The 23,155-nt window shown below is 38.2% G+C and overlaps 1 protein-coding gene across 1 annotated transcript; it reads left to right on the top strand.

The window, feature by feature from the left end:
• Positions 1 to 222: 222 nt before the first annotated feature.
• FAR1 (fatty acyl-CoA reductase 1) lies at positions 223 to 22,697 on the top strand. The gene is made up of 12 exons (XM_061462892.1): positions 223 to 323; positions 1,706 to 1,900; positions 4,547 to 4,722; positions 6,507 to 6,686; positions 8,051 to 8,228; positions 9,272 to 9,316; positions 9,439 to 9,557; positions 10,064 to 10,131; positions 11,519 to 11,690; positions 18,307 to 18,436; positions 19,786 to 19,913; positions 21,919 to 22,697. Exons 2-12 carry the CDS (start codon positions 1,712 to 1,714, stop codon positions 22,079 to 22,081), a joined length of 1,548 nt encoding a protein of 515 aa, XP_061318876.1. The 5' UTR covers positions 223 to 323; positions 1,706 to 1,711; the 3' UTR covers positions 22,082 to 22,697.
• Positions 22,698 to 23,155: the final 458 nt, after the last annotated feature.

Raw genomic sequence — 23,155 nt, 5'->3', positions numbered from 1 at the left:
AATAAATTTGGGAGCTAATGTTGTCAAAGAAGGAAGTCAAAATATTCAGTGTGTTGGACCAAAAAATGTAAGACTTTGTACCCCAAATCCTGAAATGGGAGCTTGTGCAGGTGATGACTTCTTTCTGGCAAAGAATCATTTAGAACTTGTTCAGAGGCTTTGTTATGGTACAAGCACACAAAAAGCACAGCCCAGTTACTTTAATATGATTGGTACCTGAGATGTTGACAAATGTTCCAAAGACTTTTACTTACTTTTCAGGCAAAAAATGCAAATTAAGCCTGTGGTTCTTTACTGCTAACATAAATCCTGTGTATCCCCTGGTAAGTTCCTGCTTGCAATAGGCTGCCATTTCAAAACAACTAACCATATTTGGAAGCTGCATTTCTTTTTCTTCTTGGGTAGTATATGAAGAAAGGCTCTCTTCCTGTTTAGATATTCAGTTTTGTAATTCTTAAGAAATGCTACTCATCTGTTTTAAGGGGACTCATTTTTCTGGGTTTTCTTAGTATCATGGTTTTATGGAATAAGCCTCTCTTGGTAGTGCTTTCAGTAATGTGTTGCTTGGGGATCTGCTATAGGAGACTGTGGTGAGACTTTCAGTACATCAGTCTTAAGTCTAGACAGATTTGTAAAGCATGGCGGAAGTATATTCATAGGCTACAGTCTATTACAGTGAAAGTAAGCTGCTTGTGGGTTATAGTAAAAATTGGTATATTTTACTTACTAGAATGGGTTTAATTTGGTCTGAGGCACAGGTTTAGTTCTAAAGGCCTTAAAGGTCAAGGTCCAAAGTCTGCATTAGTGTGAGAAATAGCAGCATGTTTATGCTTAGAAAGTCTTTGTTTCCAGTAGAATTGGACATAATATCCAAGTGGTTGATTAAGGTAGGGGAAAGAAATGAAAATTCTTGTAGTTAACTTAAGCAAAACCTGTAACACTTCTGAGCTTTGTGCTGAATTTGAGTAACAAATCTGAGTAACAAACGTTTTATTAGGAGGTGTATTTGTGTCAAACTCAGATTGTGTGAGACTTTGAATCCCTTACTTGGCAGGGAAAACCTAGCAGACTTAATTGATGACTAGGTTGGAAACCAGTATCATCTGTGGAACTGCGTGGTGGTTTTTTCTAATCAGTATAGAACCATCAGATCTCATAGAAAGCAACTAACTGTACCTCCTCCTTGGTCTAATCTAATTTGTAAGAAGGCTCAGCCTAATACTGACAGGGAACTTTGCTGACACAGGCAAAATACCACGGCCAGCAATTGGCAGGTGCCTCACTCGCTGTCTTCTGTCAATGTATTTGAAGTATCTGCTTGTGATTACATTTTACTGATATGACCTTTGGTTTATGTGGAGCGGCCACTTAAAGTGGTAAAGAGGTAAAAACAGACTGAAGTTGTGATATTTTCCTAGACTGAGTGGGTGTCTAATTCCCTAAAACGCTCTTAAGAGGAGCAGCTTGCAAGAAGATCTGGGATGACTGTAGTGACCCTGTGGAACTTCTCTTTGAATGCAAAAAAGACATCTTAAAATACTAGTTGTAGGTTAGGGAAGGAAAAAAAAAAAAGCTGTTAAGCATTTCTTTCAGGTGTGAGGTTGGGTGTTTGCATCTGTGTCACTTACTTATATCTTTTGCAAATCTGAATTCTTAGAAGTTCTTTAATATCCTTTTTTTTTAATATATATAAACTTTTATTAAGGTCATAATGGTTTCCATCCCCAAATACTATGAAGGAAAGAACATCCTCCTGACAGGAGCTACAGGCTTCATGGGAAAAGTGCTTCTGGAAAAGCTGCTCAGATCCTGTCCTAAAGTGAAAGCAGTGTATGTCTTGATAAGACCCAAAGCAGGGCAGACAGCTGAAGCGCGAGTAGAAGAAATTACGAGCTGTAAGGTATGTGTCATTCTCAAAGTACATTTTTGTCCTTTTCCATGCTCTCATTTCATTTTGAGAACAACTTTGCTTTGTCTAAGGTAAAATACTGTTTTTGAATATTTGTCTTTGTTATTGTTCTAACAAATATACAATCCAAGACCTGGAAGTGCTTTCATAGCTGTTTTTCAAGCTGTTAGCCTCTAGCAAAGACAGTAGTGAAAATTATCCTGTATTTAATTTAGGTGGAGGATGGGAAATAGCCCTAGAGGGCAGGGAGGCCCAAGACTGTTGGTTGATATTCAAGTATCCCCTGCTACAAGCTCAGGAATGTTGCATCCCAACTAGAAGGAAGTGCAGCAGGAGGACCAGGTGACCTCCTTGGATAGATAAGGAGCTGCTGAGGAAACTTTGAAGGAAAAAAGAGGCTTATAAAAGGTGGAAGCAAGGACAGGTGGCCTGGGACGAATACAGGGATGTTGCCTGGGAAGCTAGGGATGAAAGCTAAGGCCCAGTTAGAATTAAACTTGGCTAGGGATGTGAAAGATAACTAAGGGATTCTATAATTACATTGCAAATAAAAGACAGACTAGGGACAATGTGGTCCCTCTCCAGAAGCTATCAGAAGAACTGGCTACCCTGGATTTGGAGAAGGCTGAGGTTTGGAATGACTTCTTTGTCTCAGTCTTCACTGACAAATGCTCTGACCACACCACCCAAGTTTTGGAAGGCAGACGCAGGGACTGTGAGAATGAAGACCTTGGGCCCACTGTAGGAGAGGATCTGGTTCGAGACCATCTTAAGAACCTGAATGTGTATAAGTCCATGGGACCTGAGGAAATCCATCTGCGGGTCCTGAAGGAGCTGGCAAATGAAGCTGACAAGCCACTGTCCATCATATTTGAAAAATCGTAGCAGTCAGGTGAAGTTCCCAATGACTGGAAAAAGGGAAATGTAACCCCCATTTTCAAGAAGGGGAAAATGGATGAGCCAGGGAATTACAGACCAGTCAGTCTCACCTCTGTGCCTGGCAAAATCTTGGAGCAGATTCTCCTGGAAGGCATGCTAAGGGACATGAAAAACAACAAGGTGCTTGGTGACAGCCAGCATGGCTTCACTAAGGGGAAATCCTGCCTGACCAATTTGGTGGCCTTCTGTGATGGGGCTACAGAACTGATGGACAGGGGTAGAGCAGTTGATGTCATCTACCTGAACTTGTGCAAAGCATTCGACACTGTCCCACAAGACATCCTTGTCTCTAAATTGGAGAGGCATCAATTTGATGGATGGAACACTTGGTGGATAAAGACCTGGCTGGATGGCTGCACACAGAGTTGTGGTCAATGGCTCAATGTCCAGCTGGAGACCAGTAACGAGTGGTGTCCCTCAGGGATTGGTGTTGGGACCGGTCTTGTTCAACGTCTTCGTCGCTAACATGGACAGTGGGATTGAGCGCACCCTCAGCAAGCTTGCTGATGACACCAAGCTGTATGGTTCGTTTGATGTGCTGGAGGGAAGGAATGCCATCCAGAGGGACCCTGACATGCTTGTGAGGTGGGCTGATGCCAACCTCATGAAGTTTAACCATGCCAAGTGCAAGGTCCTACACCTGGGTTGGAGCAATCCCAGGCACAGCTACAGGTTGGGCAGAGAAGAGATTCAGAGCAGCCCTGCAGAGAAGGATTTGGGGGTGTTGGTTGATGAGAAAATGAACATGAGCCGGCTTCAGTGTGTGATTGCAGCCCAGAAAGCCAGCCGTATCCTGGGCTGCATCAAAAGGAGCAAAGGAGGTGATTCTGCCCCTCTACTCTGCTCTTGTGAGACCTCACCTGGAGTATTGTGTACAGTTCTGGTGTCCTCAGCATAAAAAGGACATGGAACTGTTGGAAGAAATCCAGAGGAGGGCCATGAGGATGATCAGGGGACTGGAGCACCTCCCATATGAAGATAGTCTGAGAAAGTTGGGGCTGTTCAGCCTGGAGAAGGGAAGGCTGTGTGGAGACCTCATAGCAGCCTTTCTGCCTCTGAAGGGGGCTTATAAGGATGCTGGGGAGGGATTCTTCATGAGGGACTGTAGTGATAGGACAAGGGGTAATGGGTTAAAACTTAAACAGGGGAAGTTTAGATTGGGTATAAGGAAGAAGTTCTTTACTGAGAGGGGGTGAGGCACTGGAATGGACTGCCCAGGGAAGTTGTGAGTGCTCCATCCCTGGAGGTGTTCAAGGCCAGGTTGGACAGAGCTTTGTGCGACACAGTTTAGTGTGAGGTGTCCCTGCCCATGGTAGGGGGGTTGGAGCTAGATGATCTTAAGGTCCTTTCCAACCCTAACTCTTCTATGATTCTATATTCAACTGTAATGCAGAACTGAGAAGTAAAACACCTGAGTTAAAACTTGCTAAGAGAATAAGTTACCAAGTGAAAGAGTGTGGACTGGAAGTTGTAAGGTAGAATCACAGAATAGTTTGGGTTAGAAGCATAACTTCATCACTGATTATGTCCATAGAAGTCGGTAACATAGCAATATTCCTAATGCGCTTTTCTAATTTCCTGTATATCTTGAGAAATACGATGGTATAACTCTGTAGGCAAATAGTGTTTCCGAACTGAAATGAAATGTGTATCTCTTCACCCTATTAGTTTGAATTTTTTACTCCTTTTGTTTGACAGCTCTTCGACAGGTTGAGAGATGAGCAACCAGACTTCAGAGCAAAAATAATTGTAATTGAGAGTGATCTTACACAGCCTGAACTGGACCTCAGTGAACCAATCAAGGAAGAACTTATAGAATGCATTAATATTATATTTCATTGCGCTGCTACAGTCAGATTCAATGAAACACTAAGGTGAGTCTAAAGTTCTGTAGCCTCTGTTCTGGTAAATCAATTGTGCTCAAAGGAGGGGGTAAATCAGGTGTCTACATAATCTTGCAAATACTCAGCCTATCAGGCTACTTTATGTATTCTGGTATTTGTGTATTTGGTCAATTCCATGATGCCCCTTAAAGTAATAATCTTTTCCTCAAAACTTATCTTAAGCTTTTAGGTTTTCAGTTTTTCTTCTTAGGAAGGTGGAGGCATATTATAAGACCTTTTTTGCCAGAGGTTAGAATTACTCTATTCAACTTGGAAAAGTTCTTATCTCTTTAAAGCTGTAGGCAAAAAGCCAAATCCATTATTATGACTTAGCAAAACTACAAGAGTATTTTATTTAGTTGCTACAGCCCCTCTAGGTTTTGTGTGGTTGGGTTGGTTTGGTGTGTGTGGTTTATTTGGTGGCTTGGTTTTTTGGTTGTTTTTTTTTTCTTTTAAACTAAATCCCATTGCCTGACTTTCAGTCATTTTGAAGGGAAGCTGTTGAAGGGACTAAGGAACATGTTGCTATTCTGAGTCTTCCTTACATCATGTGTTGCTCTGATATCTAGGATGGTTAGAAAGGATGCAAACAAGCTGTAGCTATATGTGCTGTGCAAACTGGTAATATTAGAGCTTTTTCCCTAATGTGTGAAAGGGAATGCAAAGTATTCCTTTAAATTACCTCATCAGAAGGGGAATGCACATTTCAGAGGATGACTTTTGGGCAAAACTGTATGCTGAAGTACAAATTCTCCCAATTTGTAATTGCTGTGTACTTGTTTATCCTGAAGTGGTGCATACTGATTATGCATGCCTTCCTTTGACCTCTTGAAAGAGGCAGTGAAGGCTGAGAACAATACTTTTATCTAAAAAAAAACCAAACAGATGAAGGAGGGTAAAAAGAAAAAACCCAACCAAAAAACCTCAAAATACCTCTCCTCCCCATTTCATTTAGATGTAATATTTTCCATTTATACTAACTGCTTTGGAATAGTGGCCTCCTTCTCCTGTCACCCCAGTGCTTCAGTAATAGTGTATTAAATCAGACTTAATGCTTATTTGGGGGATCAAGAGTGTTTTTGTGGGTTGTTTTGTGTTTGGGTTTTGTTGTTGTTTTTTTTTTTTATGTAACACTTTGTTGTAGAGACTTTGAGAATACAGCCAATAAAGTTTTATTAAAGCTTATTGGATTAGTAAAGTGTATACAAGACAACTAGCTCCCATAGTAAGTTTTAAATGCTGGAAAGGATATCTGAATTATATAAAATAATCATAGTAGTTAATCAGTAAACTGTGTTCTGGTGGGGATTGTAGGGAAATGCCTATTCTTCTACAGTGGCCTTAAGTATTCTATTTTAATAAAAAGTTGTGAAGTTGGAGGGTGAAAGTGCGGTTCTTTTCTCGATCTAGGAAGTTGAGGTGCATCTTATGGCAGCTGGGTGATTCATTGCATTATTCCCATTTAGAATTAGGATTTAGCTTGAGGAGAATCAAAGGTATGCTGACTGTCCCAGTCTGGTATTTGAGTGTGAAGAAACCAGGGTAAAACTCGGGAAAGTAATACTAAATATTTAGAGATGCTCTAGGTAAGGCTGTGTAGCATGTTGTTCTAAGAGGGTTAGGATGCTGTCCGTACTGCTTTTTTGGGGAGGGTGTATTTAGGAATATTTTATTTACCCATCACTGAGGCATTTAGGAGTGAATTGAGTAGTCGAGCTTTTGTGGCTTGTTTTTTGTCTTGCACTCTGCTAATCAAGTTTCTGTTTAATCAACAGAGATGCTGTTAAGTTAAATGTGACTGCCACACAAGAGCTCCTCTTCTTGGCACAGCGAATGAAGACTCTGGAGGTGTTCATACATGTTTCAACTGCGTATGCATATTGCAATCGAAAACAGATTGAGGAAGTAGTATATCCACCTCCTGTTGATCCCAGGAAACTGATGGATTCTCTTGAGTATGTGTTGCATTTTATGAAGCTATTGCAGTAATCTGTAACAACTTGTTTCCTAGTAATGAAGTACTAAAAGGTGCTTAGGAACCTGAAAGACTAAATCCGCTTACACTGACCTGTAAGTCTGGCAGCATGGCTGACGCTTCTGTTTTCTGTTAAGGAGATGGTTTAAGGTTTTATTGTCCATTCCTTGTAAGAGAAGTGTGAAATTAAAAGGAACTAATAAAAAAGTAAATATCTTTTAGCTTGCTATTACAGATGGAAGAGCACTAACATTAAAAGCAAATGAGCTACTACCTAGAATGCACGTTGAACCAACCACCTTATTTTTCTTTTTTTTTTATAATGTTGACTTTATATACACTTTTGAATGAGAATTTTTTTATTTTCTCTTCATAAGCAGGCTAACTAAAACTGGTTGGTTTGGGTTTGGACAGCTGTCTCTATTTTAGAACCCATGGCAAGGAGGGGGGGCTTTTCTAAACTTACAGGAGAGTGATCTGTAGCCAACAGCTGACTGAAACACATAGAAACAGATCTGTTGTGTCCCTTTCTGGGTTTTTCTACCCCTCTTCCTAGCCCAGCTCATATCATGAGGTAGTCTGCATGTCATCTTTGATTATAAGAGAGCACTGGTGAATAACAAAGTTGGCTAAATTCCATTTATGTAATTAAGATTTTGGGTGACTGAGGCAGATAAAATCCAAGCCTGTTTTGAAGTAGAGAGCACCAAAGTAGCAGTAGTTAGAGGCACATCTCTGTTGTGCTTGTGTGCTATGACAATGTTGTTGCAGTTTTAAGTACAAAATGCTGAATGAATTGGGAAGCAAGCTGAATTTGCAAAACTTCACTAAACTAAGGGAAGTAACAAGATGATCAGCTTGCTTCAGAGATGATAGGTTAACACCATAAAGGTACAGGTGATGCTTGTAATGCAGCCGAGACTGACTGCTTTGCAGTGGCATCACTTTCTAAATCATGTAATGCTAACTGAGAAGTGGTGTGCCTGTGTTCCAAAGACTAACTTGCTGTGTATGCACTTCTTGTTTGAGAACTTGGTTGATAGAATTAGTATTATTGTAAAGGAATATACAACTTGCTCTATAGTTAATGTGTAACAAATTATTTTGCTTAAGTAACTAAGTAATCTGCCCAAGAAATTAAAGAAGTAAATAGTAGCATACCACTCTTAGTGGACACCAAACATGCAATTCTCCTTTCTTTTACTGAGAAACTTGTTTTAATTTCAGTCTGTATCCCTTTTTCTTTAAAGGAGAAAGAAATTTGTGGTAACTAACTAATTACGTGTGCCCTCAACTGAAGCAGCATGCAGTAATTTATACTTGCCTCTTATTTTGTTTCTTTAGATGGATGGATGATGGCCTGGTGAATGATATTACTCCAAAACTGATAGGTGACAGACCCAATACTTACATATATACAAAAGCCTTGGCTGAATATATAGTACAACAAGAAGGTGCAAAATTAAACACAGCCATTATAAGGCCATCTATTGTTGGTGCTAGCTGGAAGGAGCCTTTTCCTGTAAGTCATTTTCACCTGACCATCTTGCTTATAAACTGTAGTACATACTGACTGTTTATCCAGCGTTGTAATGGAAAGTATTTTAGACTATGAAGTTGTGTCAGTTTGCTTCTGGATAACACCTGTACAAAAGCTGTCAAATACGGTATTGTTATGTAAGAAACTTAAGGGTAACTTACTTCTAAGCCTGTCACAGTGTGAGATACTATTCTACCTGTGAACTGAATTGTCAGCTTTTTTTGTTGATGGTTCTGTATATCTTCAGCTAATTTTCTCTTCAAGATGCTTTGGTATATCAGTACCTGCAAAGGGTGATTAAGAAAACTGAGGACTGCAGGATGTAAAGATGCTTTGGCTCCACTTTTAGTCAAACTGTGTAGGCTTGAGTTATATGACGTAAGTTCTAAGTACTGTATGCTATACTGATAGCACATATACTTCCTTCTATAAGGGAGGTCAGTGTTGGAGTAACTTCTCCACTTCAAGACTGAATATCTCTCAATGTCTATTAAATAATTGCCTTTCATACCTTTTTGAGTAGTACAGTAAGTATATAGCATCTAAATGCTGTCGTTGAAGAATCATAGAATAGCTAGGGTTGGAAAGGACCTTAAGATCATCAAGAAGAATATCTCCTGTTTGAAGAATGAAAAAACTAATGAAAGATAGCAAAACTGCTTATCTGTTTTCTAGGAGTTGCTAGAAGCTAGTCTAAAAAACTTGTAAGCTTGAATACTTTCAACATAAACATGTTTATACAGACAATGCCCTACAATTTGCTCACTAGGAAATAAACAAGCTAGCATCTCTCTTAAAAGGACCTGTGAATCTACAGGTAGATTTTTTTTGAATCATAACTTATTATACCACCAAATATTGCCAGGGAACAACTTAATTTAGAGATATGGAACTTGGTATCTTTCTCCTCTGTGTTCTCTTTTCTTTCCACCCGTTAAGCTTGTAGAAAGTTTAGGTTTTCACTTGAAACTCCTGACTTCAGTAATCTCTAACCAAAACCTTTCCCTTCCTGCTGTTTGTAATAGGGATGGATTGATAGCTTCAATGGACCTAGTGGTGTCATCATTGCTGTAAGTACTGAATGTACTTAAATTTTTTTCTTCCTTTTGAAAGGCGAGAAAGCTTCATATGTTTTATTGGTGGATCTTCTGTCTCTTTTATTTTTCTTGTTGCTGTTTTTTTTTTCTTTAAGGCAGGAAAGGGAATTCTTCGAACAATGAGAGCTTCCAACAATGCGCTAGCAGATCTTGTTCCAGTAGATGTTGCTGTTAATATGACACTGGCCGCAGCCTGGTATTCTGGAGTGAATAGGTATAACTATACATGCACCTATATAGGTTTAGCTATATAGGTGACAATAGAGAGTACGAAGTATTTTGAAATTATAGTGTGTGTGTGTGTGTTAATAAATCAGTCTTTGAACTTATAATCAGTGTTCTGCTGTTCCCCCAGGACAAAGAAATTTAAGTTTCTAACGCTGTTAGCCCCTCAAAGTGTAACTTCCTTATGGCAAAGAAGACATCACCTACTGATACTGTTGTACAAGCTATGCCTGCAAATTTCTTCCTGGGTTTTGTATTCAGTACATTTTACAGTAAAGTAGGTGATGATTCTCCGAAAGAAAAGAAATACAGGAGTTAAAGGAGAAAAATACTAGATGATATAAAAAGCAAAAAACCCAACATGATAGGAGCTTTCTGCTTTATGTAAATGATGCTGTTGAGGGAAAGGGTAACTTTGATAACGGATAAGTGTATCTTGCCTCTTTTTTCAAAAGGTAGGTTGTCTTCTAACTTCACTTTTGTCTTTCCCTCCAGACCGAGAAATGTCATGGTATATAACTGTACAACAGGTGGCACCAATCCTTTCCACTGGGGTGAAGTTGGTATGCTATGTTTCTTTTTTCATATGCTTTAATAGAAAAGTAAGGTTGAATAATACAAGCATGGGCTATAATCAGTAGGTGATAGTGCATTTTTATTATTGAAATCAATATAACAGGCATACCTCTCAATTTTGTAGTGTATTGTGCTTTTTCATTATCTTCCACTGTTAATTCTCTCGCCTTGCAGCATTATCGCATTTTCATTTTGTTCTTGATTGTGTGTGTGGGTTTTTTGTTTGTTTTTTTTTGTTTTTTTTTGTTTTTAATTTCATTATAATTTGAATTACGGGATCACTGATTTTTGTTTGGTGCCATGACATAATCTGCAGATTGTGGGTAGTGAGCAGAGTAAAGCATTGCACAGAAGAGCGATAGTGATGTTGGGTTTAACATTGACCTTAACAAATGCATGTGGATAAACAGCCCACAATCGCATGTTATGTATATCTGCATAAATTGAGAGGTATGGGAAGAATAGTTTTGCACTTGTGTAGCTCTTTGTTTTTGTCTTAAGTTGATTTAATATTCAGATAGTTACATGAGACTTCAACTGTTCATGTACGTGGAAAAGTAATTTTTAAGAAAGAATGGCTACCTATTTTCAACTCTTGGATATGCTGACTGGAATGTAACCCAGATGCCAAAAGCTTTGAAATAGTTTTCGTTATAAATAGCAATACAAGCTGGCTGGCATCGTAAATCTGTTTTATTTGCTTTCAGTTTTTTAGAAATAGAATTCTTAAGATCAGATAATTATTTTTTTCTTTAGTACTTAAATCTATTTTACTTCTCTCTACTACTTTGCTTTTTACTTGCTTTTACCCATTTTATATGTATTTATTTGCTATTGCTTCAGCCAAACTTGGAAAATTGCTGACTTAATTTATATCCCAATTTGAGCTGGGTGTTTAAACACAGTCTGTAAACAACAGCTTGATGTTATAAGCAGTGGATTTCAACAGGGCTTCTTAAGACACTGGTCCTGCATATCTGTTAAGTATTTTCAGGTGTCGGCAGGAGTTTCACATGGAGTCCCATCCTGATTGCCTTTTTCTTAACGGTTAAATATGGATAACTTGTTTTAAATTGCTGTCAGTTTTTTAAAACAACTTCTGAGATAGGGAAGAGGAACAGAGAGAGAAGCTACAAGAAAAATATGATACTGAAGATGAAGACATAAAAGACCTCTTGATTATAATAGGAACCAGTACAACAGCCTTTCAAGTTAGGCTTATGACTTTGTTTTAGTTTCTGAGAATCTTAGAGAAGTTAGGGTGGTTATTTACATGTTGTACTGACGTAAATATTGTACACTGTAATGTACTTTGAAAACCATTACATTTTACATGGTTATTATCAAAGCTGTTACGCAACTTTTCTTTCTCAGAATACCATGTAATTTCTACTTTCAAGAGGAATCCTCTCGAACAGGCCTTCAGACGGCCCAATGTAAATCTAACTTCCAATCACCTTTTATATCATTACTGGATTGCTGTAAGCCATAAGGCCCCAGCATTCCTGTATGATATCTACCTCAGGATTACTGGAAGAAGCCCAAGGTAATGGTGACTAGATCTGTCTTGTCTGTACCTCTGACTTTTAAACAAAGCTATGCTTACACTATGATTTATGTTGATGATTTTTAGATATTTTTTTTTCCTTCCCCTGAATGCTTTGTGACTTAAATCTTGGCTTTTTTCTCCTGAGAACAGGTCCTTGAATTCAAAGTGACTGAATTTTCTAGGAAAAATGAGGATATCTTTGTTGGATAGTTTGGGGGTTTGAATAGTTAAGGTAGACTAAATTAAAGGATCTAGAAAGTGATGTTTATTCTTGAATAATAAACAGTCAAAATATGTTGATCCTTATTTTTTCCCACAGGACGCCACATTACTTTGAGTTTCCAGATAAATCCATTAGAAAGTGCAGTAAGGCACCCTAATTTAACTTTTCAATCCAACCCCCTCTTGTATCAATACTGGACTGCAGTCAGCCATACAATGCCTGCATTTTTGCACGATCTTTTGCTCAGATTGACAGGTCATAAACCATGGTAAGAAGGACAGGCCTAAAAATACCTTGCTGGCAAGGTGGTGGAGACATGTGAAGAAGACATGGCATGAGCACTGTCTAGATTTACTAACTGCAAGCAATAACAATCCAATGGCTGCGTTTCGAAGAGATTAATGACTGGCTCAACAATGCTGTTCAACATACATCTTGGTTTGGTGTCCCAGTCAGTCATTAAACTCTAGAAAGTGGCTTGCATAAAGATTGTTGTTGCTCTTATAAACTGAAAATGGAACGGGAGATGGAGTTGTTAATTACAGGTTATTCCTGTAGATGATACAATTTGATCTGTTGGTTTGTATCATCTTGACATTCCGTTCAGTTTATAATATTTACGCTAGTATCTGCCTAACCTCTTCAGTGGTGAAAATGACATAGTTCTGTTAAATAGGCTAAATGAAGTTATATAGAAGGAATATAAGGTGTCACTTCAGTTTGTTTCAGATTTGCCAAGCCATACGATTGTAACTCATTACATATGTTTTCAGAAGTATTTGTCTTCAGAGTCTATAAAAAATCTTCACTCTGGTGACAGTGTATTAACACAAGTGAGTATTCATTCACTGTCCTGTAGTTCAGGTCAGTTGTTCTGTGAGAACAGTCAGTTCTCTAAGAGGCTTGGCAGTGGATCAGTAGAAGGAAGCCATGTAAGTGGTTTGTAGGAGAAAGCTTCTCAAAGTGCTTGGGTTCTGTTGTTCAAATCCTGCTCAGTAGTGTCATACAGCAACAGTAATGGCAGGAGGCTGTGCTAGAGGCTGTGGGAAGATCAGGATATGTTCAAAAGATGTAAGCTTTTCAGAACAAAAGAAGGTTTTGAATGTACAAGTTCCTAGCTTTTAGGTTCTTTTGAAATTTATTCTTAATAAAAAAATGATAGGAATTCTGGCAGATGTAGAGACCATTAGTCACTAAAACCAGTTACAATATAAATGCCAACCCTGCTGACTTTCAAATGGTTAGGAAGTAGAGCTTCCAGAATCCTATAAATCTTTAAAAGATGTTCAGTCTTTTAAGTATTAGACTAGTAGGAGTAAAACAAGCTGAGAATAATCATGTTGTTTAGAATGCTGTTAGCAGTGGGAATGTTGAGTCTTGTTTTTGCTTTTCTTGGAGTTCTTCCTTGATGTCCAAAGATGGAATTTAGGACTTTATCAGTACTAGTACAGTTGGTGACATTAAATATGTATTTTCTAGCCTATGAATTATTACTGTTAAGATTATTTCAAATTAGTTTAATATAACAGTGGGTGGGTGAGTTTCCTATCATGCACAAGATTTTCAGTTTGGAGGAAATGTGTGAGATTCAACTAAAGCAAGCTGTTATTCATTCACAAAAGTTACTCAAATGCACTTGAAAGAAAAGGTTTCAGTTTGATACCCAACCCACTTACAGGAATGTACCTTTCATTATTACTCTTTTTTTTCCTTCAAGCATTTAAAAAATGGGAACCTGCAATAAGAGCAGCAGAAGAAAATACATAGACACAAGCAGGACATAGGCACAAGCAGTGTTAAACCCTAGTGGGCTTTAATAATAGAATAAATTTGAGACAGATCTTGCCTACTTTTTTTTTCCCCTAGTCTTCTGACTCCAACTTTGAAAGCTGCTTTAACTGATGGATTGAAGACAGTCATGGTATAAGGATGTCCCACTGTTGCTGTGGTCATTCTGTCCAATTGGCATAATGGTCTTAATTGCCAGGTAGCATGTACTGAGAAAATTCTAAAGACTTGGAAATGCTAGTGGCAATTCTTAAACTCAGTACAGTGCTGTTCTGAGAGAAAAAGGGCTGGCGTAATCTGAAATACGATGTTTTCCATCACTATTTAGCAGAAAACTTGAGCAGTGTAGTAAAAATGTAGAATTAGCCAAAACTTGACATCATGTGGTCAATGGCCTGCCCTCTCTGTGTTGAGTCAGAATACATTTCTGAGGTGTTTGTGTGCAGTGTAGGAAAACCTCTAAGTAATGCAATTACTGAGTAGGTTTAACTGCACTGTTGTCATACTGTCACAATACTGTGCTGCAACTGAGTAAGAAATTTTTAACAAGTAGAAGAAATAGGTTGGGCCTATGACTCTTTAGAACTAAAGGCTCATAATCAAAAAGTCTTCCTGTTCAGGTTTTTTTGGAAACTTACTGTTAACTTTCTGCAATATGAAATCATTCTTTTGCACATTACTTGTGGAAACAATGTTTTTTGTTTTTTTTTTTTGTAGTGAGGTGGAAAAAGTTCTGCCTTTTTTTTTTAAATCTCATTTAAGTTCCTTAAATTTAACAATTCTGTGATAGGAAGAAGTAATGAATATAATCTGAAATTTATAGGAAAAAACAGGTACAATAAGGATTGTCATAATGAAGAGTTAATATTTTGTACTGAATACTGTTATAGCATTGTGCAGTTACAGAAATAGTGGTGATAATCCTTAACATCTAAGTTTAAGGATAGTATTAGCAGTTGCTTGCCATGCATATACATAATTGCATAGCAAAGCTTGCTGATTTTCTAATTACCTTTAATATTAGGCATAGATCTTGCTTTTAACTTTGCATAGAGCTTAGCACAACAGAACCATGTTATTTAATACTAATCCCATATATTTGAAATCTAAAGGCCTCTAAATATACTCCCAGCAGTGGGGTATATTTACTGGAAGAACAGAATGTGGCATGAAGTATTTAAATTTGTAGTTCGGTGATTTCTCCAACAATTCATGTTCTCTTACTCCTCCTTAAAAAGCAAAAGGAAGGGTGTGGTTCATGTACGTAGAATGATGTCAAGGCCATAATTTCTTATCTGTCAATTTAAAACTGCTTCAAACTTAATATAAAGCATCTTTTATCATTTCAGATCTTCAGGTTTTGGCATAAAGTTTGGTTATGTGTATTCATGCTCTTAGTTGTGTGTAGTCCCATTTGCAGGAGGAATATGGTGCCGTTGAAGTTTATAAAGTTTAGTCTGCCAGAGCTACATGACTGTCCACTAAATGACAGTGCTGATATTTCTGAAATAAATCTGTCATCTTACTATTTATAAAAAAAAAGAAAGTATAGTTTCATGTTCATTTAGTGCAGATAACAAGCTGTCACCAAGAAAGTCAGCCCTCTTCTGCCAACTCTGTAATTGATTTAGCAGTTGAGAGAATGTGGAGACATGTGATTCTTTAGGCTCATATATCAGCCTTATGGAGAGGAAAAAAAAAATTGACTGAATTTAATCAGCAGTTGTGTCCAGTCATTAAATCCAGTTTAGTTGGAGGGGGGAGAGAAACCTGCAGCTGAGGTAGGACTCCTTTTATCCACTAGATGCTTAAAAATTTTATTTCTTAATTGGCTTAGCTATGCTCTAAAACTGTATCTGTAAACAGGGACAGCAACTTTGTATTAGTTCAAATTAAGTTTAGCTTTTCTTTACAGAAAAGAGCTAAAATGAATGTCAGTGGCCAGCAGCAAGCTCAAAATCAACATTTGTCTGATCAGATAATAATTTGCACCATTTAGTGTTTTGCGGAGGCACAGGTTTTCCTCAACTGTAGCAGTCTAAAACTTGCTGCTCTTCCAGCTTACCATAAGAACAGAAATTGAGCAGGTACAAGTTAAGTCAACAGCTTAGTTAAGACTGTCAGTGGACAGACCTCTGCAAAAAGTGTAAGCCTTTAACCACTGTGTCCTGTTTGGCCTGTTACTCAGGCCATTCTTCTGTAAGGTTTTTCTGGCTTATCTGACCAGTGAGACCTTTACTTTGCAAGTTTTGAGGTTTTTTTCTGAGTTTTTTTTTTTTACTTAAATAATGAGACAGTGTTTTTAATTTCAGTTTAGTCTTGTTTAGTGCAGGATATGTTTTGTATGTACAGTCTATATTCCTGATTATTTTTCAGTTGGAGGGGCTGTGGTTCAACTTGGCTTCCACTCTTGCCACCTTGCCCAACTGATGAAACTAAGAACAGGTGTTTGAAAGCATCTAGGAACATCTACTAATAAAATTAGCTGGTGGTCTAAAATTATAATACAACTCTGAATTACTCTAGATAGGTTTCTTTGGGGTTTAATGAAAACTATTTGTGCTTTAGCTATACTTTACTTTTTCAATGGCCTCTGCAGCTTCTATTACTCCATTTCATGAGAAGAAAGAGGCATTTTTCAGTATTCCTTTAGATACTGAGATGCCAGCCATTAGTGACAGTAGGGGACACTAACGTGATACATAATACTTCCTTTAGACTAGAGTTTCTGGAACAATGTGCTATATCACTTCTGCAAGTATCCTGGGCTGTATCAAAAGGAGTGTGACCAGCAGGTCGAAGGAGGTGATCTTGCCCCTCTACTCTGCTCTTGTGAGACCTGACCTGGAGTATTGTGTGCAGTTCTGGTGACCTCAACATAAAAAGGACATGGAACTGTTGGAACATGTCCAGAGAAGGGCCAAGAGGACGATCAGGGGACTGGAGCACCTCCTGTATGAGGACAGGCTGAGGAAGCTGGGGCCGTTCAGCCTGGAAAAGAGAAATCTGTGTGGAGACCTCATAGCAGCCTTCCAGTATCTGAAGGGGGCCTATAGGGATGCTGGGGAGGGACTCTTCATTAGAGACTGTAGTGATAGGACAAGGGGTAATGGTTAAAACTTAAACAGGGGAAGTTTAGGTTGGATATAAGAAGGAAATTCTTTCCTGTGAGGGTGGTGAGGCACTGGAATGGGTTGCCCAGGGAGGTTGTGAATGCTCCATCCCTGGCAGTGTTCAAGGCCAGGTTGGACGAGGCCTTGGGCGATATGATTTAGCGTAAGGTGTCCCTGCCCATTGCAGGGGTGTTGGAACTAGATGATCTTAAGGTCCTTTCCAACCCTACGTATTCTATGATTCTATTTCTGCACCAAGGCAGCTTTCAGAGAAAAATCGGTGGTTTGCATTTCTTCTATGACTCTTGCTGAACAAAACTTACCTTAAGAAAGCCATTTCTTGTTAGTGCTGGGTTGTTCTGCTTTCTTTGTTTCCCCTCCCTTCCCCCGACTCTGCTTAAAATGACCAGTGTGTCCTGCTGTAAGGATCGAATTGGAAGCAGATCTGTGAGATGGAACTACCTTGAGCACCCAAAGCAGGAATGTAACAGCATTAGGTTATGTGATGGTAACTTAGTACTTACTAAAGTTGAGTGTCCATTTCTAGCACTGTAACACCTGAAACAATTGTCATAAATGTGGGGCTTTGCATCTGAGTCGCTGGATGACTCATGTTTTTTGGGTGCACTTCAGATAAGTTTCTATTTTGATCAGACTGCCCAGATTGGTCCTTACAGCATAATTTTTCTGTACTTCAGGTGATGATTTTAAAGAATTGCTTCCTATGTGTAGTAAAGGATGATGGAAGGTATTTCTGCGTATTTTGAAGTAGCATAGAACTGATCACCTAACTTTTAGGAGCTGCTATTGTTTATCTGTGCTCTTAAGTATTTTCTTGCCCTTTGCTGAAGAAGCAGAGGGTTAAGAGCCTAAGCTGTATTTCTGATGGCTTTAAGCCTTTCTCTCTTAGTGATCTTAATAAACCAATTTTGGTTTGTTAGAGATCTGGTTTTGCATAGTGTTCAAAATGATCAGGGAAACTTACTTCTTTGCTTAAAGTTAGTTATTGCGTGTATTTTCTGCACTGTGCAGTTTAACACTTGTCAGGTAAAATTGTTCAGTGCAGTCATATTGTTCAGTACCAGATATTCCGCTATGCTGAAGGGAAAAGTGGTGTGTGTGTGCAGAACTAGGGATTACCAATGGAAAACAATGGTTTTCTTCCCTTTAAAAAAACCCCAACAAAACAACAAGGGCGGGGGAGAGGTGGTAACTTACTATTGCAGTGTGAAGTATGATTAAGAAAAAGGGACTTTTCTGTAATTTCTGATTCTATATAAAGATTGGACAGCCAAGATCCATTTCAGTAACATGCAGAAATACCTTCTTGATGGAATATAACATCCTTTGGGTACAGAGCAAGATGGGATGTGTTAACATAGGGGTGTGGGGTTGGAGGGTAAAAAAAATTACAATCTTAGTCTGCTGTTCTTGTTTGAACTAATTATTACTGCCATGTAACCTGTACATTCCATGCCTTGGACTATAGGATGATGAAAACAATAACACGTCTTCATAAGGCCATGATGTTGTTAGAATACTTTACAAGCAATTCTTGGATTTGGAATACTGAAAATATGACTATGCTAATGAACCAGCTGAGCCCTGAAGACAAAAAGGCAAGTAACTGTGTGATCTGGGCATGGAGACTGAAAGTAAAATATAAGCTCGTTTATTCAAGATTGAAAAAGGACATCTGTTGGGACTGCTGCTTTACTGTACCGTGGAGCTATCACTAGTACTAACTCGGCACTAGAGATTCCTGTCACATAGAACAGGACTGTGTTATGTGCTAGATCATTGGTGTGATCAGAGACAAGGAAAGGCAGGACCCCCTGGAAGGAGGCCTGATATAAAAGATGGTTGTCTTTGGAGTTGCCTGATCATGTAATCTGGTGTTGCCCATATATTGAGCTGTTAGTTTTACCTACATCATGAATAAAACAAGGCTTTAGTTCTTGACAATCTCTCCTGAGGAAACAGGAAGTGGATTTTGAGGGACTTTCTTGCTTGTTTTTAAACCGATAACAAATTTTATATACTGTTCTCATGGTTTGGCCAGAAAGCTGTGTGTAAGAAATATAAGTGTAAATTCTCTCACTTCTTTCTGAAGCATGCTTTTGCTGTGTGACTAAAGCTGCCCTGTGCAGGGGGAGAAGCGTAATGGAAGCAGCATGACAGAAAAGCCCTGGAGGATCTTAAGGAGGAAGGAAAACTTGAGTGCAGGGTCTGAGTAAGAGGGAATGAAATACCTTGAATGAAAAAAACCTTAGTCTTCCCACTGTGTGTGGTTGATTATGATAGTCTATTTTTGTACCGTATTTATCAAACACCTGTGTGGTGGGTTGACCTTAAAGCTGTAGTAGCATTCTCCCTCCTTGGCAGGACAGGGGAGAGTAAATATAACAAAAAATAAAAGAAGTCAGACATAGTATGTATTCACTGTGGTCGCCAAAATTCGATTAATTTTATTGGATTTATATCTCCTGAAGATACATAGGTTTTGGTGTTTGTTTTTTTTTTTAAATACAGCTGTATAACTACAAGCACATCTAAAAGTCCTGTTTTATCAGTGAACTTGGCAGAGAGCAGTCTTTGTTCTATAGCATATTAGAACTGTCTTGTTGCTTAAAAGGAAACAAGAATAGAAATAGTTATTTCTAGAGTGGAATTCCTTACACACAGATGAAATGGGAAAGTGGTGCATTTTGAAGTGCAGGGAAGAATATTACCACTGAGGAGGAAAAATAAGACATGAAATACTTGGAGTTTGGAAGAGAATATGTAAGAAGCTGGCAGTTGAGTCAGAAATGGGATCTAAATCTTGTGATTAAGGAAATGATAACTTTCTTGCATCAAAGACAAATTTGAGTTATCTGGTAAAAGCATTTTTTCTTCTCCTTTAAATTACTATATATAACAACTGAATTTTTAGGCAACTAACAGGGAAAGCTTTTCTTTTATGCAGGTGTTTAATTTTGATGTTCGACAGCTACATTGGGCAGAATACATGGAAAATTACTGCATGGGAACAAAGAAATACGTGCTGAATGAAGAAATGTCTGGCCTTCCCGCAGCTAGGAAACATTTGAACAAGTAAGTATAAATTTATATTTTTCTTCATTTGTATTTTGTGTTTTCCAGCTCTTGTCAAGTCCTATTTTTCCATGTTACAACTTAATTGTTCTTTATAGCACCTGCTCACGTCTTCCAGAATTTTTCTGTTCCAGTCCAGTGGCCTGAAGCGTTTTCTGAAGCCAGATGTAATCTTTCTTGTTTTATTTGTCACTCCTGAGTCGCTCTCAGTCCTGACAGTTACAATATTAGTCTGGTATTAGGGTTGTAGCTCTGACTAGTATATGCTGCAGTCCAGATTTCTGATTACCCAAGTGTCTTTTGGAAGTTACAAAGATAAGCAGTAACTCAAGGTCAGAATGGCTTGTTCAGTTAGGAAGGTTTAATAGAACAATGGTTATTTCTTCTGGGAGTGAGACCTTTGCCTCCAAGAGCAGGCGAGTAAACAGTCATGGACTCTCCACCTCCGAGCTGAAAAATCTGATTTTTGGTGTTCGAAGATGACTTTTCTTACCACTTCCTCTGTAGCTGCTAGTGTCCGGAGTTTTACTGGCACAGTTGTCCCTGGTTTATTTTTGGCTGATTTATAAAGATGGTTGTAGACATTTTCTTTTTACTGCATTAAAGAGACAAAAGTGATTATTCTTGTCGTGCAACACTACCTCACATCTGCTATCCTGACAGCACAAAGAGAAGTGGTCAAGGTCATTACTTATGTCATTCTTCTAAAGACAGTGATTTGCAGTTGTGGATTGGAATGATACATTACAATCTCAAATACACTTTTGGAAGACGGTAATCTTTGATAATGGTGGGAATAGCTGAGGAGGTGTTCCCTTCTGGTTTTGCTTTAAGTTTATTCAGATGCTGTTAAATGGGACTTTGTTTACATTCTCCCTACAAAGGAGTGTACCAAAAATAACATGAGAAATAGCCTTGTATTTGAACAGTATCTGGTTGTCCTCAGTGCTCAGTTTATAAGTGGATTATTTTAGCAAGAGGTTTAGGTTCTTGCCTATATTCACTCTGAAGTATTTGGTCTCTTCTGTTAGCACCTAGCTTTTAACTCTTTAACTCTTTAACTGAGTCCAGTGCTTCAACATTAGCCAGATCTGGTAGGCTAGGGGATGTGGCTTCTCTAGGAAGCTACTGGGTGAATTTTTTTCTCAAATAGAAAAGTGAGCTTTACTTTTGTAATACTGAAATTTAGACTATTTTTTTAGTGCAGATAAGGTATGTAGGTGAAGGTCTTGCTATAATAACAGCAAGCCTACCTGTAAAACAATGGCAGTGAGTATTTCCTTAGATCGAGTTGTCTCTAAAATACAAACGGTCATAATCTACTGAACCAAAGAGATTGCTCTGGTTCTAAGAAATCAGAGTAAATTCTGGTTGCTCTTTGTCTTGAAGCTTCTGTCTTTTCCTGTGAGATTATTACTAAAATTCAGAGTTGCCATGAAAGGACACTTGGTTTTTCCTAATCTTTAAAATACAGTTCGCTGAGAAAGAATGAGTTTAAAATTGCAGGGAAGACTGAGCTCTGTGGCTAGAAAATCCTATGATGTTTTTGTGTGTTGTCAACAGCAGTTGGAGTTACTTCTGCATATATATCAAGTTTTACAATCTGGAGGAGAGGAGGGGATTTCATAGTGTTAAATATTTCCTTGGTTTTGGGGTGGATGGCAGCCTTCTATAGCTAAGTAACTGTGTGTGTGACCTTGGCTTTAAGAGGCTTTATCAACCAACTTTAAAGCAGAAATACCTGTGGTTAGCTATACGGCTGGCTCCATTCTTTAGGTATCGTGTGTTTCACTTTTCAGCAGTGAACTATGGAAAAACCTTCTCTGATCCTTTGCTTGCCAGCTTACTTCGATCATTCAGTTAATACCACTCATAGTACGTTTTGAGATGAATAGATGTACAAGTTAAATTCTCCATTAGAAGTTAATTTTTGAGTGTTCTTTTTTTTTGCCACAAGTCTTGGCACCTTGGCTTTTAATTATTTTTTTTTTTTTTTTCTTCTTAGGTTAAGAAATATACGTTACGGCTTCAATACAATTCTTGTGATCCTGATCTGGCGTATATTTATTGCAAGATCACAAATGGCACGAAATATCTGGTACTTTGTGGTTAGTCTGTGTTACAAGTTCCTCTCGTACTTCAGAGCCTCCAGTACTATGAGATACTGAAGAAGAGAATTTAGCATTAGGACATCTATGCATATGGTGGTCTAACTGCACAAAGCCTGTAACATGTAGTCATCTCACATTTTGTAAAAGCGTAATGTCATCTTACATTGACGTACAAAATATACAGTATGGTATATGTAATGTTAGTTGTGTATCTTCCTGGAAACAGAATAAAATGGTCAAGTGCCAGGATGAATTGGCATTAGGCAAACGTTTAAATAACTTTAACTCTTTGACCTGGGGAAACATTTTAAACCGCTGACCAATGTAACTGTGCAATTTGGAACGTGTTTGTTTGAAATCTGCCTTAACTTTTTTTCTTTTAAGTTTTACTCCACATTGAGCAAGATAAATATTGTGACTTAGTAGTTGTTAGTTTCTGTAAACCTGTTTATTTGAAATTCTTCTAAATTACAAAGGGATTTGGAAGTTGCAAAATCGTATAAATGATGGTAGATCTCCTGGGGAAAAAAAACCTGAGGACTTTTGTAATTTGCCTTTTTGCCACTTCTTCCCTTCTTATCAAAGTAGGGATGCAACAATGGTGCCTACTTTGCTTTAAAAAAAAAAAACAAAAAAAACAGAAACAAAAAAAAACAACCCAAAAACCAAAACCTTCCTTAATTACTGAAAGGCCTTTTGTCCAGTCTGGTTTTCAGAATACACTTGGTGATTCAGTTCTGTGCTTGAAATTGTCTGTGTCTAACTTATATTTATGTCAGCATGAGCAATTTGCTTCTCTGAAATCAGAATTGATCCTATCATAGAGTAGATAAAAGGAAATATAACCCCAGGGGGATGGGATACAGAAGGTGTAGAGGGCTGGGGGATAAGACTGAAGTCATTGACCATCTGTTTGGGTTTTGGTGTGGGTTTTTTTTTTGTTTTTGTTTTTTTTTTAATGGTTCTTATTGGCAACACAAAGCCAGCCTTTTATTGTTACACTTCTGACTTCAGAAGGTATTTGAAAGGAATTTATTATGCTTAGTTGCTATTTATATTACTGGTAACAGTAGTTGGACAAACTATAGGCTTTCATTGAGGTATACCTGTTTTTAAATTCTAAGCAATGCT

The sequence above is a fragment of the Pezoporus flaviventris genome, unplaced genomic scaffold, assembly GCF_033815535.1.
Source record: "Pezoporus flaviventris isolate CSIRO_AGI_PZ_B2104156 unplaced genomic scaffold, CSIRO_AGI_Pfla_v1 ptg000036l, whole genome shotgun sequence".
Classification (NCBI taxonomy): domain Eukaryota; kingdom Metazoa; phylum Chordata; class Aves; order Psittaciformes; family Psittacidae; genus Pezoporus; species Pezoporus flaviventris.
This window is presented reverse-complemented; position numbering and strand designations above follow the sequence as displayed.